Source organism: Bubalus bubalis, chromosome 9, assembly GCF_019923935.1.
Source record: "Bubalus bubalis isolate 160015118507 breed Murrah chromosome 9, NDDB_SH_1, whole genome shotgun sequence".
Taxonomy (NCBI): Eukaryota; Metazoa; Chordata; class Mammalia; order Artiodactyla; family Bovidae; genus Bubalus; species Bubalus bubalis.
In genome coordinates, this window is record NC_059165.1 from 51,483,930 (window position 1) to 51,499,634 (window position 15,705).

The 15,705-nt window shown below is 36.9% G+C and overlaps 1 protein-coding gene across 1 annotated transcript; it reads right to left on the reverse strand.

The window, feature by feature from the left end:
* Positions 1-438: 438 nt before the first annotated feature.
* SPINK13 (serine peptidase inhibitor Kazal type 13) lies at positions 439-15,302 on the reverse strand. Its single transcript, XM_025292465.3, has 5 exons — positions 15,098-15,302; positions 13,960-14,061; positions 12,007-12,044; positions 11,031-11,158; positions 439-685 (listed from the first exon to the last, which is right to left on the reverse strand). Exons 2-5 carry the CDS (start codon positions 14,027-14,029, stop codon positions 637-639), a joined length of 285 nt encoding a protein of 94 aa, XP_025148250.1. The 5' UTR covers positions 14,030-14,061; positions 15,098-15,302; the 3' UTR covers positions 439-636.
* Between the last annotated feature and the right edge of the window lie 403 nt (positions 15,303-15,705).

Genomic DNA, 15,705 nt, shown 5'->3' on the forward strand with positions numbered 1-15,705 from the left:
TAAGTAAAAAAAGAAAAGAGAATTTATTGACCGGTGTAATATGAATGATGGGATGGAGTGAGAATTAGGCATGCTTGAATTGAGGGTCAAATGATAAGCACTCTCTCCCTTTCTGTCAAAAACATGCTTGTTCCCCAAAGCTCTTAACTCTTCTTCTTTCCTTCTATTAATATTACCTTCTTTTCTACACTACTGAAGGTGGGCTTCATTCATGAATTTGAGGTAGAAATTCTTAAACAATTGTATTCAAGTGTAGGGGGAATATTTTCTGTTTTGTTCATGTCTTTAAGTGAGATTAGCAGGACAGGGACTGACCTTGCAGATAAACCAGCAATTTTGGATAAATTGACTCAGGGGAGTGTTCATAAGCATATTTGATAACAGACCCAAGCAAAATGAAAGGTGACTTGAAACAATCAGTACCCAGAGTTGAATACCTCCCTTTTCAGTATTGTGTTTATTTGTAATAAATGTGATACTCAGTTCTCCATTAGTTTTCTTTTGTTTCCAATTTTGTTCCAAATTTGGATGAAGCATATAGTTGTGTTAATTATTTAATATACATCTTCAAATTTCAAAAGAAATAATTTTCAGAAGTCATGAAAAGAATAAGCAAGTATAACACTCGGTTATCCATTAATCACATTTTCCATACTTTTCAAATTTAATATGAGGACCAAATTCCCTAAAGAAAAGAGAAAAAAATAAAGATTAGTATCATAAAGAAAGAGGGCTTTGCTTCACATTCCTTTCTCTTCCAAATCAAGTCCTGAGAAGGAAAGCTGCTTCTATAGTTCCCTTTACCCCATCTCTTTTCCATTTCTGTTCATGACCACCACAATAGGCACATTCCCCACCCATGTCTTAATTATTCAAAAAATGTTCTGAAGATGATGGAGGAGTAGGTGGATGTGGAGTACATCTCTCCCCATGGATACATCAGCAATACACCTTCAGACACAGTAGTGTATGCAGAACACAAGCTGAGAGTGGACAGGAGTACCTGACCAGTGGAAACGAATATATAGAACCACGCAAAACTCAAGATCAAGCCCTGAGCCTTTGGAGTGAGACCACTGATTCCAAGACCCTAGACTACCGGAGAACTAACCCTAGGGAGGATCAAATAGTGAGAACTCACACAAAGGAAACGACTTGAATAAAAGACCCAGCATCACCCAACCACCAGTAGCACCCTGTGCATAATGCCTCATCTAAACAACAAACAAAACGAAAATACAAATCCAGTCATCTGCTGCTAAGTCACTTCAGTCGTGTCCGACTCTGTGAGACCCCATGGACTACAGCCTACCAGGCTTCTCCGTCCATGGGATTCTCCAGGCAAGAACACTGGAGTGGGTTGCCATTTCCTTCTCCAATGCATGAAAGTGGAAAGTGAAAGTGAAGTCGCTCAGTCGTGTCTGACTCTTAGCGACCCCATGGACTGCAGCCTACCAGGCTCCTCCATCCATGGGATTTTCCAGGCAATAGTACTGGAGTGGGGTGCCATTGCCTTCTCCAAATCCAGTCATCAGCAGACAGGATTACCACCTCACTCAGCCTTGCCCATCAGAGGAAAAACAAACAAACAAACAAACAAAAACCAGCACAAATCTCACCCTATATGAAGCTTGCACAAACCATTGGACAAACCTTAGGAAGGCAGAAACCAAAAGGAAGAAAGAATTCTACCTTGAATCCTGGGAAAAGGAGACCTCAAACACAATCACTTAAAAAAAAAAAAAATGAAAAGGCAGAGAAGTACTACACAAATGAAGGAACAAACTAGAAACACAGAATTCCACATAAACGAAGAGGAAATAGGTAAACTACCTGAAAAAGAATTCAGAATAATGATAGTAAAGATGATCAAAAACCTTGAAAACAGAACGGAGAAAATGCAAGAATTAATTAACAAAGACCTAGAAGAATTAAAGAATAAACATACAGAGACAAACAACACAATTGCTGAAATTAAAAATACTCTAGAAGGAATCAAAAGCAGAATATCTGAAGCAGAAGAACAAATCAGTGAGCTGGAAGATAAAATGGTGGAAATAACTTCTGAAGAGCAGAATAAAGTAAAAAGAATGAAAAGAACTGAGGATAGTCTCAGAGACCTCTGGGACAATATCAAACACACCAGCATTCGAATTATAGGGGTTCCAGAAGAAGGGGAGAAAAAGAAAGGGTGTGAAAAAATTTTTGAGGAAGTTATAGTTGAAAATTTCCCCAACATGGAAAAAGAAATGGTCAATCAAGTCCAAGAGGTGCAGAGAGTCCCATACAGGATAAACCAAAGGAGAAGCACACCAAGACACCTACTAATCAAACTAACAATGACTAAACACAAAGAAAGAATATTAAAAGCAGCAAGGGAAAAGCAACAAGTAACATACAAGGAAAACCCCATATGTTTAACAGCTGATCTTTCAGCAGAAACTCTGCAGGCCAGAAGGGAATGGCAGGATATATTTAAAATACTGAAAGGGAAAAATCTACAATCAAGATTACTGTACCTGGCAAAGATCTCATTCAAAATTGATGGAGGAATAGAAAGCTTTTCAGACAAACTAAAGTTAAGAGAAGTCGGTACCACCAAACCAGCCTTACAGCAAATGTTAAAGGGACTTAAATATTCAAGAAATACAAGAGAAGAAAAAGATCTACAAAATAACCCCAAACAATTAAGAAAATGACAATAGGAACATATATATCAATAATTACTCTAAATATAAGTGGATTAAATGCCCAACCAAAAGACACAGACTGGCTGAATGGATACAAAAAGAAGACCCATATATTTGCTATCTACAAGAAACCCACTACAGACCTAAAGACACATATAGACTGAAAGTGAGAGGATGGAAAAATATATCCCATACAAATGGGAAGCAAAAGAAAGCTGGAGTAGCAATCCTCAGATCAGACACAATAGATCTTAAAGTAAAGATTACAAGAGATAAGGAAGGACACTACATAATGATCAAGGAATAAATCCAAGAGGAAAACATAACAATTGTAAATATCTATGCACCCAATATAGGAGCACCTTAATACATAAGGGAAACATTAACAGACATAAAAGGAGAAATTGACAATAACACGATAATAGTAGGAGATTTTAACACCCCACTCACACCAATGGACAGATCATCAAAACAGAATATTAATAAGGAAGCACAAGTCTTAAATGATACATTAGATGAGATGGATCTCATTGATATCTTCAAGACATTCCATCCAAATGCAGAAGAATACACCTTCTTCTCAAGTTCACATGGAACATTCTCCAGGATAGACCACATCTTGGGTCACAAATCAAACTTCAGTAAATTTAAGAAAATTGAAATCGTATCAAGCATCTTCTCTGACCACAATGCTGAGACTAGATATCAATTACAAGAAAAAAAAAAAAACTCTAAGAAACACAAACACATGGAGATTAAACAATATGTTTCTGAATAACTAACAGATTACTGAAGAAATCAAAAGGGAAATAAAAAAAATTTCTAGAAACAAATGACAATGAAAACATGACAACTCGAAACCTATGGGATGCAGCAAAAGCAGTCCCAGAGGGAAGTTTATAGCAATACAATCCTACCTCAAGAAACAAGAAAAACATCAAATAGACGACCTAACTTTACACCTAAAACAACTAGAAAAAGAACAACAACAACAAAAACCCAAAAAATTAGTAGGAGGGAAGAATTCATAAAAATCGGAGCAGAAATAAATGAAAAAGAAATGAAAGAAACTAGTAAAGATTAATAAAACTAAAAGCTGGTCCTTTGAGAAGATAAAATTGACAAACCTTTAGCCAGACTCATCCAAAAAAAGAGAGAGAAGAATCAAATCAACAAAATTAGAAATTAAAAAGGAGAGGTTACAACAGACAATGCAGAGCTCTTGCCTATCCTTCTAAAACTCTTTCAAAAAATTGCAGAGGAAGGAACACTTCCAAACTCATCACCCTCATACCAAAAATAGACAAAAACAACATACAAAAAAGAAAAGTACAGGCCAATATCACTGATGAACATAGATACAAAAATCTTCGACAAAATTTTAGCAAACGGAATTCAGCAACATGTCAAAAAGCTCATACATCATGATCAAGTTGGGTTTATTCCATGGATGCAAGGATTCTTCAATATATGCAAATCAATCAATGAGATACACCATATTAACAAATTGAAAGATAAATACCATATGATCATCTTAATAGATGCAGAAAAAGCCTTTGACAAAATTCAGCACCCATTTACGATTGAAACTCTTCAAAAAATGGGCATAGAAGGAACCTACCTCAACATAGTAAAGGCCATATAAGATAAGCCTACAGCAAACATTATTCTCAATGGTGAAAAACTGAAAGCATTCCCCCTAAGATCAGGAACAAGACAAGGGTGTCCACTTTCACCACTGTTATTCAATGTAGTTCTGGAAGTCCTAGCTACAGCAATCAGAGAATAAAAAGAAATAAATGGAATCCAGATTGGAAAATAAGTAAAACTCTCACTGTTTGCAGATGACATGATACTGTGCATAGAAAACCCTAAAGATAGTATCAGAAAATTACTAGAGCTCATCAGTGAATTTAGCAAAGTTGCAGGATACAAAATCAATACACAGAAATCACTTGCATTTCTATATAATAACAATGAAAAAGCAGAAAGAGAAATTAAGGAATCAACCCCATTCACCATTGCAACCAAAAGAATAAAATATCTAGGAATAAACTTACCTCAGGAGACAAAAGAACTGTACACAGAAAATTATAAGATAATAATGAAAGAAATCAAAGATGACATAAACAGATGGAGAGATATTCCATGTTCCTGGGTAAGAAGAATCAATACTGTGAAAATGACTGTACTATCAATTGCCATCTACAGATTCAATGCAATCCCTATCAAATTACCATAGGCATTTTTCACAGAACTAGAACAAAAAATTTCACAATTCATATGGAAACACAAAATACCCTGAATAGCCAAAGCAGTCTTGAAAAAGATGAATGGAGCTGGAAGAATCAACCTTCCTGACTTCAAATTATACTGCAAAGCTACAGTCATCAAGACAGTATGGTCCTGGCACAAAAACAGAAATATAGACCAATGGAACAAGATATAAACAAGAAATAAACCCATGCACACATAGGTACCTTATTTTTGACAAAGGAGGCAAGAATATAAGTGGGGCAAAGATAGCCTCTTCAATAAATGGTGCTGGAAAAACTGGACAGCTACATGTAAAAGAATGAAATTAGAACATTCTCTAATACTATATTCAAAAATGGATTAAAGACCTAAATGTAAGCCCAGATACCATAAAACTACAAAGCTTCTAGAGCAAAATATAGGCAGGACAGTCAGTGACATAAATCGTACCAGTATGTTTTTGGATCTGTCTTGTAATGGAAAGAAAAACAAAAACAAACAAATGGGACCTAATTAAACTTAAAAGGCTTTACACAGCAAAGGAAACCATAATGAAAACAAAAAGGCAACCTAAAGGCTGGGAGAAAATATTTGCAAACATTGAGACCAACAAGGGATTAATTTCCAAAATATACAAACAGCTCATCAGCTTAATATAAAAACAAACAAGCAACCCAATCTGGGCAGAAAATCTAAATAGATATTTCTCCAAAGAAGACATGCAGATAGTCTATATACAGAAGAAAAAATATTCAACATTGCTAGTTAAAATAGAAATACAAATCAAAACTACGAGTTATCACCTTGCATCAGATAGAATGGCCATCATTAAAAATCTACAAATAATAAATGCTAGAGAGGCTGTGGATAAAAAGAAACCGTTCTACACCATTGGTAGGAAAGTAAATTGGTAGAACCTCTATGGAGACTAATATAGAGGTTCCTTAAAAAACTAAAAATAGAGTTACCATATGATCCTACATTCCTACTCCTGGACATATATCTGGATATAACTCTAATTTGAAGAGACCCAAATACCCCAAGTTTCACTGCAGCACTATTTACAGTAGCCAGGACATGGAGGTAACCTAAATGTCTATCAACAGATAAGTGGATAAAGAAGATGTCGTGTGTGTATGTACACACGCACACACACACACACACACACACACACACACACACACACAATGGGACTATTACTCAAACATAGCAAAGAATGAAATAATGCCATTTGTAGCAACATGGATGGACCTGGAGATGATCATATTAAGTAAGTCGGAAAAAGACAAATATCATATGATATCACTTATATGTGGAATCTTAAAAATGATACAAATAAACTTATTTACAAAACAGAAATAGACTCATAGAAGAAGAATTGATGCTTTTGAACTGTGGTGTTGGAGAAGACTCTTAAGAGTCCCTTGGACTGCAAGGAGATCCATCCAGTCCATCCTAAAGATCAGACTGGGTTTTCATTGGAAGGAGTGATGTTGAAGCTGAAACTCCAATACTTTAGCCACCTCATGTGAAGAGCTGACTCACTTGAAAAGACCCTGATGCTGGAAAAGATTGAGGGCAGGAGGAGAAGGGGATGACAGAAGATGAGATGGTTGGATGGCATCATCGACTCGATGGATATGGGTTTGGGTGAACTCTGGGAGTTGGTGATGGACAGGGAGGCCTGGTGTGCTGCGGTTCATGGGTTGGACATGACTGAGCGACTGAACTGATATGTGGAATCTTAAAAATAATGCAAATAAATTTATTTACAAAACAGAAATAGATTCATAGACATAGAAGAGGCTTAGGGTTACCAAAATGGATAGGAGGTTTGGGGAATAGGAGTTTAGGATTAACATATACATACTAATATATATATATTATTATTATTATTTTATAATACTTTTAATAATATTTATTATAGTATATAATTGTATAATAATAATAGTTATTATTAATTTTGGATTGGTTCCAAATTGGGAAAGGAGTACATCAAGGCTGTATATGGTCACCCTACTTATTTAACTTATATGCTGAGTACATCATGCGAAATGCTGGGCTGGATGAAGCACAAGCTGAAATCAAGATTACCGGGAGAAATACAATAACCTCAGGTATGCAGATGACACCATCCTTATGGCAGAAAGTGAAGAGGGACTAAAGAGCCTCTTGATGAAAGTGAAAGAGGAGAGTGAAAAAGCTGGCTTAAAACTCAACATCCAAAAAACTAAGATCATGGCATCCGGTTCCATCACTCCGTGGCAAATAGATGGGGAAACAATAAAAACAGTGACAGACTATTTTCTTGATCTCCAAAATCACTGCAGATGATGACTACAGCCATGAAATTAAAAGATGCTTGCTCCTTGGAAGAAGAGCTATGACCAATCTAGACAGCATATTGAAAAGCAGAGACATTATTTTTCCAACAGTGGTTTGTCTAGTCAAAGCTATGGTTTTTCCAGTAGTCATGTATGGATGTGAGTTGAACTATACAGAAAGCTGAGCAGTGAAGAATTGATGCTTTTGAACTGTGGTGTTGAAGAAGACTCTTGAGAGTCCCTTGGACTGCAAGGAGATCCAACCAGTCCATCCTAAAGGAAATCAGTCCTGAATATTAATTGGAAGAACTGGTGTTGAAGCTGAAACTCCAGTACTTTGGGCTGATGTGGAGAACTGACTCACTAGAAAAGACCCTGATGCTGGGAAAGATAGAAGGCAGGAGGAGAAGGGTACGGCAGAGGATGAGATGGTTGGATGGCATCACTGACTCAATGGACACGAGTTTGAGCAAGCTCCGAGACTTGGTGATGGACAGGGAAGCCAGGTGTGCTGCAGTCCATGAGATCACAAAGAGTCAGACACAACTGAGCGACTGAATTGAACTGATACAGAAAATGGATAAACAAGGACCTACTGTTTAGCACTGGTAACTATACACAGTATCTGGCCTAGAGAATTCCATGGACTGTATAGTCCATGGGGTCGCATAGAGCTGGACATGACTGAGTGGCTTTCACTTTCACATAATAGAAAAGAATCTGAAAACACATACACACACACATATGTGGAGTTGGAGGGAGCAGAGAAAGAAAGGAGGGGAGAAAAATTGTGGAAAATAAAAAGAAATTCTATCCTGTATCTGCCTCTTCCATCAAATGACTCTCCATCCTAATCTCCATATTAGGCTTACATTTGATATATATTTGATTTTCTCTCTTGGTTCAGGGGTTGCAAACAATTGTTTGTAGGAGCCAAACTGGCAATATAAGTAAGTGAATTGGGCCACCTTCCCACAATAGAGAGAGGTGGGACTGTGGCTTTCTGAGATGCCTGGACTCCATTTGGATGAAGAGTAGCTACTAGATAACTGTTGCTTTTCTTGCAAGTGAAGTCCTAGCTTCTCTTTGTATTTTTTAAAATAAATTAGAAATCTGTATTTTTAGGTAAAATCTGATTTTTAAAAATACTGTCAACCATAAAAATTTAGTGATATACTGTTCTGGTTAAACAGAAGCAATACTGTTTTCTATTGCCATGAATTTTCTTATGCAATATTTTCTTCTTGGCGTATAAGACCACAAATTTATGAACAGTTGTGGATATGTTTCATACAATTGTGTTGTCTTGGTAGTTATTATTAGGGCCCTACACTGAGTAGGCTTGTATTCTCCAGTTTTCTTTTTTCTTTTCTTTTTCTGAGGGATTTACATTGTTCATAAATGGTGGATATCTCTCAGGATTATGATTCCAATTTATCAGAATTTTTCTTCAAAACACTAGCTAAGGGCAAAGACAGCCTTAGTGTTTTGACTGCCTCCCTCACTCAAAGAACATCAGGACTGTTCTTTTTGCCCTGAATACAGAAATGGCATAAAGGCCAAGTTTATACATGCAAGTCACAGTGAGAATTAAAACAAATACACAGTCTCCTGTACCATCCCTGCCATTGGCATCAATATTCTCTGGCACACTTATAAAATGGAAAAGAAAGAAAAATGAAAAAGAGAGGGGGAAGGAAAGAATGAAAGAAGGGAGGAAAGAAAGGAGAGAGAAAGAGCCAAAATAGATCAGAGGCATGATCTTAGAACTTCTAAAACTTTCTCAAGTCTCCTAGTTGAGGCTGAATAAAATCTCAGAACCATCTTTGAGAAGTCATTAGGTTGTAGCATACTGGAGAATCAAGCCCACAATGTAATTCTGCGTCAACCTATTCTAATTTCCAAAAGCCCAGGCCATTCTGGGTAGGTCCTTCTTATTTATGCTGGTCATTGTAGTGATGTGCACCCAAATACCAGACAGTATGAAAAAAGCTTACGTGTAAGAACTAAGAAGACACTTCCAAGTTTCTTGCCTAAATTAGCCCTGCCTGAGAAAGTGACAACCACCACATTATGTAATTTAATCTTCTACATAGTCCGATAATATTCATGAACTCTCATTCTTCTTTCTTAGAAATCAATGGTAGATACTTGTTTAATTCACATTTTTCAGTTTCCAATTCTTTCCTTTAAAGTCATCCTCTGAGGCTACTACTTGCTGTGAAGATGAGCCAGTATTACTGTTACTGGACTAATTTCTACACTTTGTTTCCTTCAGTGCTCAGAAATAATTCTCTTGGCATGGTAACATGATGCCAGAAATCCATGAAGTTTCTTCTCAAAGAAAGATAGGGATAAAGAAGTTAGCTCAGCAGACTCAAGATGCTCAAATCAATTCAAAGGAAAGTGAAGTCACTCAGTCATGTCCGACTCTTTGTGACCCCCACGGACTGTAGCCCACCAGGCTTTTCCGTCCATGGGATTTTCTAGGCAAGAATACTGGAGTGGGTTGCCATTTCCTTCTCCAGAGGATCTTCCCAACCCAGGGATTGAACCCAGGTCTCCCACTCTATAGGCAGACGCTTTGCTGTCTGAGCCACCAGGAAGTCCTATAAACCCTTGGGATATTCTGCCTAAGAATAACTTTGTAACCCAGGGCCATAGGCCATGCCAGATAGTTTACCCTCAGGTGAATGTTTTTGTTTACCTGTGGTGCTAAGTCACTCTGGAGGGGGCTGGAGACTGGTAGTTGTCAGTCAGGTAGGTGCTGCCTGTCCCCATTAAAAAGCCTAGACACCAAAGCTTTTGTGGGTTTTCTAGGTTGGCATTACTTTGTACAAGTTATGACACATCATAGCTGGGAGAATTTAAGCACTACCTTTGTGACTCCCCTGGTAGAGGACAACTAGAAGATGGTGCTTGATCTCCCAGACTCTACCCAATGAGTTTTCTGTCTTTGCTGATTTTATTCCATATCCTTTCATTGTAATAAACTGTTACCATGCAAATAACGGCTTTTCTGACTTCTATGAGTCCTACTAGGGAACCATCAAACTTGAGAGTACTCTTGGAAACTCCCAACAGAGAGGATCTCATAGGTCATGAAAGAGTTACTTACAAGACACAACAAGACTGATTTGTAAAAACAATTTCAAATAGAGCTAAAAAATATTACAAGGAATATTATTTTTAATCTAAATTTCCCATTGAATTTATTTGAAAGGCAAAAAAAGTATTAAAAGTTGACTGTCAATTTTTATCCATGTAAGACCACATAACCACTTTGTTACTCATGTGTATATCTACACCTGTGTTTTTGTCTATGTCTGTATCTATGTCTGTATCAGTACCTGTATTTATTTCTTCCAAGCTAAGGTATGGGTGCTATTCATAGGTATGTCACTATAAGTTGTTAAAGAAAATTTGATTTTTTAAAAATGAATTTCTATTTATGCTTGTATGATCTGTAGACTATCTACTAATATGATCTCTGTACAATTCTGCCAAAATATTGTGTAAGCTTTTTATCTTTTGTTTTTAAATGAGTCAACTTTGAATGCTAACTACATTTTTTTAAAAAGACTTTTCTTTTTACTATATGTATAGTCTATCTCCAGTCTTCCAGTCTTTTGTGAACCAATGGAGGCTATTAAAAAAGAAAAAATCCATGAATCAGCAAATCCAGTTCCTTGCTAAAATTATTGGAAATTTCTGTGAAGAAATATAGAGAAAAAATAATGGTATCTTATTTTGAACTTACCACTGATCAACACAAAGGAAACACTCATTCTTGTAAGTGAGGCCATTTGTCCCACAAACGTATGCTGTCACTTCAGGACAGTCTGCATCATAAAGAGGATCCAGTGGGTAATATATTTTACACGGGGGCTGCAAACATCATAAAATATCATATGAATAACAACTGATTGATTTTACCTCATCTATTTCTGGCCTGTCACTTCTGCCCCACATAAAAGTAATATCAGATGTTACTAGTTAATGGATCTTTTTCAAGATTTCGTCTCCTTTGGGCTTTAGTTAGGCAAGTTTCTTTTCTGACTACAAAGTCCTCACCCATCCATCATCTGTTGAAGCCATAAACAGTGTAATAACTCAGTTTAAACCCCAAATGAAAAGTTTTCCTTTAAACTTGAAGTCCCCATGCCAATAACTCAGAAGTTTGTGAGTAGAGATAGGTATGTGAGCTCCTAGAATACAGGGGTTTAAATGTAGTTCTTAAGAGTGAGGGTTCTGTATTGAGACTGGGATTAAATTCTGAACGTGTGCTTAGCTTCTTAGTTGTATCCAATTCTTTGCGACCCTTTGTATTGTAGCCAGCCAGATTCTTCTGTCCATGGGATTTCCCAGACAAGAATATTGGAGAGGGTTACCATTTCATTCTCCAGGGGATCGTCCCAATTCAAGGATCAAACCGCATCTCCTTTGTCTCCTGCATTGCAAGTAGATTCTTGACCCACTGAGCTATTGTACCACTGTTAAACTTTTTGGCCTTGGTTAAGTGACAGGGATTATTTCATTTAATATTCAGAGATGCATTTTATTATTATAATGCTTATGCTACATGGGGGTAAATTTAAGCCTGACGAGGTTAAGATACATGCCCAAAGTCACACAGAAAACTTCCATTCTACTTTACCACTATGAAGTTTGAGATCCCTCCAAGAGAGTGATCAGATTAAAATCAAAATTCAAAACTGATAGAAATTTAAATTTACCGCAGGCCATTCAGAGTAATCATGTTGTTTGAAGAATTCTGCAAATAAAGAACAGACACAATAGGTTAGTAGTTCTCCATGGAATTTTATTTCACTCACTGAAGTTACTGATTGAATAAAGAAATGTAATGTAATTACTTATTTGCACAAAGTGTACAAAATAATTTATGGCAATAAAATTTGTAGGTGGTCTGCCTTTGTTAATTACTTCATCCATTTATTTATTCTCTACTTCTTTTTCACAGTCCTGACTTCATTTATAAATGTGCTATGTCATTGAAGAAAGAGTAAAAACTATTTGGGGTTATATGATCTGAACATAAAAAATAAAACTATTCAAAGATCAAAATATAACACAACTGAATTGCTCTTTAATCTTAACATAGGAAAGACTTCCTGGTAATGGTTCATTGATCTCTGTCCAATAACAGAAAGAACTGATACACTTTATGACATTCAAATAAAAATAATTTTTTCATGACAACATATAAACTAAAAAATTCTGATAAACTGGAAAAAATATTTGCAACACCTATCATAAAGGGTTCGTATATACACACAAACCCTGAAGATAGGGAAATGACACTTAAATTTGTAAAAGATATTCAAATGCAGTATGATAAGAAAAATGCTATAAAATTATATTTAAATACCATCTATTACTGGTGGGCATGCAGATTGGCACAACTTTTATGAAGTGAAATTTGGCAATGTTGAACAAAACTACTTTGCATTCATATCTGATCACGATTCAGGGAATTTACCCTGAAGATAACCTTCCAACAATAGAAAAATATATATGCATAAGATTATTGCAGCATTGTTTTTATTGCAAAATATCAGACACAAACTAATGCCCGTACACCTAAAGACTGACTGAATAAACCTTGGTATATTCATCCAATAAAGTTTTATGCAGTTGCATAAAAGAATGAGGAAATCCCTGTAAACTGATATGCACTGGTTTTCAAGACATTCTTAAACTGGGAAAAGCAGGATGCAAGTAGGTACCTATACTATATCATCTTTTATTTAAGAAAGTAGGAAGAATGACAAAACATACATATGTATGTTTATTTGAGCAAAAATAAACACATAAAAAATAAACTAGAGACTAATAAGATTGGTTACATAAAGGATAAGGATGGAATTTCAGTAGAAGCTGAAGGGTTTGAAGGTAATGACACTCTTTGAATCTAAACTTTTGTTCATTTTGTTTCATTTTTGTCATGTGCAAAATAATTTTAAATTACATTTTGATTTTTCTTGACCCATGGGTTATATAGAAATGTGTTATTTATTTGATTTCAAAGTAATGGAGGATTTTCCATAGTAACTCCTTTTCTAATGTGTGTGTGTGTGCTCAGTCACTCAGTCATGTCTGACTCTTTGTGACCACCATGGACTGTAGCCTGTCAGTCTCCTCTATTCATGGGATCATCCAGGTAAGAATACTGGAATTGCCATTTCCTCCTTTAGAGGATCTTCCCAACACAGGGATTGAACCTGTGTCTCCTGCATCTCCTGCATTGGCAGCAGATTCTTTTACTGCTGAGCCACCAGGGAAGCTCTCCCTTTCCATAGTGCTGTGCTGAGTCACTCAATCATGTCTGATTCTGTGTGGCCCCATGGACTTTAGCCTGCCAGGCTCCTCTGTCCATAAGGATTCTCCAAGCAAGAAGACTGAAATGGGTTGCCATGCCCTTCTCCAGGGGATCTTTCCAACCTAGGAATTGAACCCAGGTCTCCCATATTGCAGGTGGAGTCTTTACTGTCTGAGCCACCAGGGAAGCCCCCCTTTCCAATAGTGATACCCAATTGATACCCAATTTGTATTATCAAGCCTAAAGGCCTATGTTTCAGCAAAACTTTTCCTATCCAGTCACAAATGACTCTTTTTCTTTATTACAATGAAAAGAAAAAAACAGGTGTTTCTCTTCTAAGTTTGCTTACCTGAAAAAACAATATGTGCCAAAGTAGAGGATTCCAGGAAAAATATGGTCATACAGGGAAAGGCAGTCATTTGATCTCATCTAATGCCCTCCTTGGAGAGGCCTGTGGAAATGCTCAAGATAGTTTATTCATCATTTCTTGCACAGCTGTCTTTCCAAACCTAAGATAACCCACTACTCTGAATTGAACTTGGTCGTGGTGGTATCAAACTGGCCTAGTCTCTAGAGATTCAGACCTAAGAAGGTTCTTCTGCCCTGAAGAGGGAAAGAAAACCATTAAAATAACTCCCCCCCCCCCCCCCAGCCAGCAAGCATTGTGTTATTATAATCTGTTTTGACTCAGAAGAGAAATTAGCCTCAAGGCTATCACCAGGACTGACCCCAGGCATGTTACATATAAACGGATTTATCCTACAACATAAAGTAAGGTTAATGAATATGGATACTTTAAGAATTCTGAGAAAAGAGGTATGATCTGAGGATTATCTTGTACAATCAGGACTATGTCACTTTATAATGCACATTGTTTGATTCCCTCCAGTTTCTCCCACACTGAAATGCTCCGTTTCCTAGCTAAGTTTCTTCATCCAGGCCATTTACATGTGCTCAAATACAAAGAATAGATTGAAAATGGAATTGTTGGTCTGGGGATCATAAAAATTGAGTATACCTTTCCTGATAGATGAATCAAGATAGTTGAAATTATCATTTTTTTTGATTCATATATAGGTACACATGATTTTGATGACATCTGTCTATCAGTGAGATCCAAGTTCAAATTCTAGCTTCAACAGTTTTTAGAAGTGTGAGCCTCAGAAAAAGTGTGAACATCATAGGATATTGAGAATATCAACTGATACTAGTATCAGTATAAATGGAGTTTCTTTTGTAAGAATGGACATATTTAGCCCAGAGAGAAGATAATTTCCAACTTATTTACACTCAACTTCCTTATGCCCTATTCTAGTCATTCTGTCTCTTCTCCAAATTGCAGTTGGTGGGCATGTAGGGAAGTAAGGGAGATCTATATTAGCCTTACAGAGGAAACAAAAGCAGGTGCTGGAGGAAAACAAACAATGACAGAGAAGAGAGAGAGATACCATCACTGACTTAGACTAAGAATTTGAAGAGCTGTTTACCTGAATGGGCTTGCTGCAAAAGTCTACTGTAGTTACCCTGAGGTTACAGCTAGCCTTGAGCAAAGTTACTGTTCCGTGAGTCTATGGCCAGGGGCATGTTGAGCAGAAGAGGCTGGCTCCCTGCTCAGTTGAGCGACCAATTGTTTGGCAAGAACCACCTCCTCTGATGTTTCATGCTCCAGCAGGCAGGGACACACAAGGATGTTCTGTACTTGTGGTTTTTGATTGTGGATCATGAGGACAAGATGACATTTGCAAAGCAGATTAATTATCTACCTCATTCCAGACAATCTGGTTTACATTTTACTAGATACAAGGCTGGTTCTTTTTCCTGATGTCTGCCTCTAGAGGTCGCTTAGCCCATCCTGCTTCTCAGAAGGTTTATCTGTTTTGTTCTTTCTAGGACAAGATTTCTGACATCAGCCAGGGAAGGTCCAACATCACAATTAATAATCCCTGCAAAACCTTAGTCTTCTGATGTTTTCATTTGTTTCCCTTCACTCCACCTTAATGTTGGCAAGCGTGAAAATTTGCCATTATGTGGAAAATTTCTCTCTCACACACTTTAAGCTCTCCTAGAGTAGTCAGTGTACCTTCTGCTGTTTGTC